Here is a 4,821-nt window from a genome sequence, read left to right as displayed (position 1 = left end):
TGAGTCAGAATCTGCATTTTGAGAGGATCTGGAAATGCTTGCTGTTCACAGGAGAGGGGCAGGGCTCCCCACCCTCACATCATAGGGTCTCATCCTGGCATCCATGCAAGCTGGGCAGCTGCTGAAGCAACCTGTCGAAAATGTCACCTGGGCATCCCAATCCTTACAAAGTTTCACAGGAGATCCAATGCAGAGCCGGGGCATCCCTGTTACAATATTCCTGAGGGGGGCCCAGACATCTTGCTCTGAAGGGAAACGTCATATGTGCACTGACAGGGAGCTGTGGAGAATGACCAGAAACTGGACGCCTCAGGCAAGTGCTTTACTGGGCATGTGTCTGTGCATGTGTGTGTTTGTGTTTGTATGTGTGTGTGTTGTCAAATGCTTCAGCAGTTTCCAGGAACCAAAATACAGAGAAAAGTTAAACTGAAAGGGGCAACAGGGTTGGCAAAAAAGAGGGGAGGGAGAGGGAGGTCCTGAGCCCTGACCCCGCCCTGTCCCACATGACCAGGGAGTTTATCTTGCCCCAGGAGGAGGCTCAGCACACAGGAAGGAGGAACAGCACATCCCACCAGTCTGGACAGAGGTGCCTGGGAGCCTTACTGGACCTCAAGCTCATCTCTCAGAGGGAGGGACAGAGCAGGCAGCAGTCACCATGGAGTTCCCTGTAGCCTCTGCCCTCAGAGGACTTGTCCCCTGGCTGGGGTTCTTGCTGGCTGGTAAGGAGGGGAAAAATCCCTGGGAATGGAAGGGAGGTTGGGATTCAGAGAGTGGCCAAGATCTCCAGGGGAGGATAGCACTCCAAATGGAGAAGAAGGGCTTCTCTTTGGACCTGAGTGGAAGGACAGGGGCGCAAAATAGGATGAGAGAGGGGGCTCAGCAACAGAAAAATTTCATGATGTGGAAGTGGTGAGGGGCAGGAAAACCTCAATTGCGGTTCATTTGCTAAGTTATTCATCACAGAGTATTGAATTTTGACAACTGACCACAGTAATAACAATTCATTTCAGGTGATAGCAGGAATATTTTATCCAGGGTGCTAAACATTGTCCCCAACAACATCTACAAATATGGGAAAATACGGCATGGGTCATGGTCAAGCCTGGGAACACTCTTTCATGTACCCACAGGTGTTTGCAGGCTTTGCAGGCACTGGGGGGGGGGAGGGGTCACACGATCACAAAACCCCCTCCCCACTTGTAGCTCACACTATATGGAGAGAAAATAGACAAGAAGAGATCTACTTGTGACATCAGGTACCCATAAGTTCCCTGAAGTGCACAGAGTGGAGACAGGTCAGAGAGTGAAGATAGAGCGTGTTTAGAGGACATGGTCAGGGAAGTTCTTCCAAGAAGGCCGCTGAGTGTCAACAGGGATCTGAGGGCAGTAAGCAGGACAGCCACACAGACAGTTGGGAAAGAGGATTCAAACAAAAGGACAGGTTCTGAGGTGCTGAAGCAATGGTGGCCATGTTGCTGACCTTGACTAAGGAGATGCACATGGGAACTTACATGTTCACTAAGGCTAAGAGTTGAAGAGAAATGCCTCATCTCTCCATCCCAATACATAGATGAAAATACTGATCAATTTCTCTCTTCCCTTCTAGTCTTCCCTTCTTGTCTTCCCATCTGGATCCCGCCCACCACTGCGCAAATTGCTTTTTTCTCCACCGGTGCTCCTAAAGGGCAGGATGCGATTCTACGTATCCGCAATCGTCCTCGCGATAGTAAAGCCTTTATGTGGTACAAGGAAACAGAGAAGATGTACACTAATTTAATTGGGGTATTTACTTTGAGTTCAGGCGAATATGTGAGAGGACCCAGAAGCAGTGGTCGAGAGACAGCAACACTTGATGGATCCCTGATGATAAGAAACCTCACTGAGAGCGATGAAGGAATCTACATTGTAATAGCTCTCCTTCCAAAATATAAAACAGCAATAGGAATTGGATCTCTCAGCGTCTACAGTGAGTGATTGCTCTCTGACCTCTAGGTGTCTGGTGGGGTGAATTCTACTTCACACACAGGACTGCCAGCCCTGGACTCCGCTCCATCCCCCTCTGCATCATGTCCCAAGCTGGGTTTAGGCATTTAGTGCAGGACACACCCAGTGGAGACAAACTTCCTAAGGTCAGAGTTCCCTTCCCAGATTCTAGCCCCACAGACATTCACCACAGAGAGAAGGACCAATTTGATGGGAGTGAGTCAGCAGAGGGAGACCCGTCTCAGTCCAGGTCCCTGGGCCCCTTTCCCTGACCATGTCCCTGAGATAGACCCTGCAGGCTCTGTAAGGTCCTGGCCTGAGGGGCTCCCTGGGTTCTTCACAGAGAAGCTCAGCTCGGGCAGCCCCTCTCCAGGCCCCAGTCACAATGTCCTGACTCCAGAGGCCCTGGGGAGACTGAGTCTGGTTGAGTTTTATCTCCTGGGAAGGGATGAGTGAGAGCAACAGTTTCCCATGTGCCAGAGGCACAAGGCTCTTGAGCTGGTCACTAGTTGGGGCTCAAACCTAAGAGCCACGTCTGCACAGAGATGGAGCCTGGTCCTTCACCTGAGACTGTGTGTGGAGAGCACAACTGGACAAGCTCCACAGATTATTAGCTGACTGTTCTGGGGGACTTAGAAGAGTTCAGAGAAAGGTTAGTGTCCCAAGGGAGGAGCAGGAGTAAAGATTCCCCTGGCAGCTGCTCATCCACCAGGGATCAGCCCAGGAGATTTTCTTGTGAAGTCCATCAATAACAAATGCCTCTCATTTGAGCAGTTTTCCTTCCCAAAATTTATGTCAGATACTGTGAATATTTTATGAGTAGTACTTTGTCAGCCTGGGAGTCAAATATTTATTTCACTTCACTGAGGGGAAAGTGAGGCACAAGGAGATACAGTCCCTAAGCAGAGTCACACAGACCCTGAGAAATTGCTCTGAGTCACTTGAGGTCTATCTGCAGTCATAGCCCCATCTTTTCCTCCAATCCCAGTGGCCTTATTAGATGTCTTTGGGTCCCTAGATCAAACAATGGTTCATATCCTTCCTTCTTCGGGGTCTTCAGTTCAGAGGGGTAGATTTGGTCTGGGGAGTGATGGAAAATTTAGAATTAAATAATTTTTATTGTGGAACCAAATTACCCTCATAACAATCACAGTCAGGGCTTATATCTTTGAGGCAGGGGCATGGCCCCAGGTCTCAAGGCCACACTCAATCATTCTCACCCTCTATTTCTTCACAGCGCAATTGAGTCAGCCCATACTCATAGCCAGCAACACCACAGTCACAGAGAATGAGGATGCAGTGGAGATGAATTGCTACTCAAATATGAGGTCCACATACTGGTTATTCAATGGTACCAGTCTGCAGGAAAATCGGAGGGTGTCGCTGTCCCAGGACAAGAGAACCCTCACCATAAACCCTGTCAGGAGACAGGATGCTGGGAACTACCAGTGTAAAATCTCCAACCCCATCAGCTCCGCTGAAAGTGAACCTGTAGTGTTAGAGGTCAAGTACTAGAGATCCTCCTCCCTTCCCCTATGTTCTTAAACTAAAAAAAATAAAGAAATTACCTATTAGATTTCTTGTGGTGGTGTAAATTGCATAGAAGACTTGCTTTGAATCAATAAATACTAAAAAATGTGAGCTGGCATTGTCATTATTGTTGACATAAGGTAACATACCACATTGGATCCCATCTCTGGTGGTCCCATTTGCAACATGTCCACAGTGGAGGGGACACCATGTACTTCACAGGAATCTGAGCTCTCTCCCATTTCCAGGGAGACATGTGGAGGCTGCCTGGACACTTGTGATGATGGGAATAGACAAGAGAACACCTATGTGAGATGCAACAGTGACCTTTGTCTTTTCCCAAATTACTAGTGCCATCTGGAGTATTCTTTTGGTTATGGCAATAGACTTATTTGCATAAGTTCAGTAGCACCCTGTACTCTTTGTTGATAGCATAGAATTGGAAACGTTGGTGATATAAGCAAGGCTTAGCAAATGTCCTAGTTCAAACAGAATTATAAACAACCTCACCTGTTATGGAGCTAATTTTGACCTGATGAAGACTTGTAATCTGTTTGAGAGCAGGGCATCCCCCAAAACTAGAGAAACTGCAGGTGAAGTGTGAGCGTGAGGCCGCCTAACCTCAAGATGCTGTTAAATCTCCCATCTCAGGTTTCATAGAAAAACATGCATCAGAGCAAACTATAAGGTGAATGTCAGTTCCTCTGCACTTAGGTCATTAATCAGGCTAAATTGAATGACACCTGCCAAATATGTGATAGGATCAAAATACTCTTCTTCCTTGGAGATGATGTTTGATCAAAGGGAAGGTGACTGTAGAGAGAAATGTATTGTCTCCATGGAAAACTCCAGAAGCACAGCTTTCTGGGAGATGAGATGCTATCTCTGTTCAGTCTCTCAGCTATTTTGTATCTATTTCTTAATGGCTGGGAACTTGCATTTCTTCATAAATGGCAAGAACTGTGGCGATGCAAACTGGGTCTTGGATGAAAAGATTTAGTTGTGTTTCCCTCCGCTGTGCAGAAAGTAGCTGTGTTATAAACCAGAGGCCTCATTCTTCCGTCAGAGTCTCTAACCTTTCTTCCTGACTAGGCCTCTTACCTCTACTTTTTTAGAGCATTTTCTTTAGGAATGTAAGTGCAATTTGTAATTTCAGATTCTTTCTCTGTCCTTTTGAAATACACCTAAGTCTACTTAAAAGCTTCTTGCCTCCAGGCTGGAGTGGCTCAGTGGTTGAGCATCAACCCAGGAACCAGGAGGTCATGGTTCAATTCCCAGGCAGGGCACATGCCTGGGTTTCAAGCTTTA

The 4,821-nt window shown here is 47.3% G+C and overlaps 1 protein-coding gene across 1 annotated transcript; it reads left to right on the top strand.

The window, feature by feature from the left end:
- Positions 1–547: 547 nt before the first annotated feature.
- LOC307116016 (cell adhesion molecule CEACAM6-like) lies at positions 548–3,624 on the top strand. Its single transcript, XM_079799629.1, has 3 exons — positions 548–719; positions 1,607–1,966; positions 3,221–3,624. The coding sequence occupies exons 1-3, from the start codon at positions 656–658 to the stop codon at positions 3,496–3,498; spliced, it is 702 nt and encodes a 233-aa protein (XP_079655755.1). The 5' UTR covers positions 548–655; the 3' UTR covers positions 3,499–3,624.
- The last annotated feature ends 1,197 nt before the right edge of the window (positions 3,625–4,821 follow it).

The sequence above is a fragment of the Cnephaeus nilssonii genome, assembly GCF_951640355.1.
Source record: "Cnephaeus nilssonii genome assembly, chromosome: 20".
Taxonomy (NCBI): Eukaryota; Metazoa; Chordata; class Mammalia; order Chiroptera; family Vespertilionidae; genus Cnephaeus; species Cnephaeus nilssonii.
The sequence above is the reverse complement of the archived record's forward strand: the minus strand, read 5'-3'. Positions and strand labels throughout refer to the sequence as shown.

What these genes read in the sequence shown, in the direction of transcription:
- LOC307116016 (XM_079799629.1), top strand. Translation starts at nt 656, where the DNA reads ATGGAGTTCCCTGTAGCCTCTGCCCTCAGAGGACTTGTCCCCTGGCTG. An exon ending in GCTGGGGTTCTTGCTGGCTG is followed by an intron (nt 720 to 1,606) that starts GTAAGGAGGGGA and finishes CTTCCCTTCTAG; the next exon opens with TCTTCCCTTCTTGTCTTCCC. An exon ending in TGGATCTCTCAGCGTCTACA is followed by an intron (nt 1,967 to 3,220) that starts GTGAGTGATTGC and finishes ATTTCTTCACAG; the next exon opens with CGCAATTGAGTCAGCCCATA.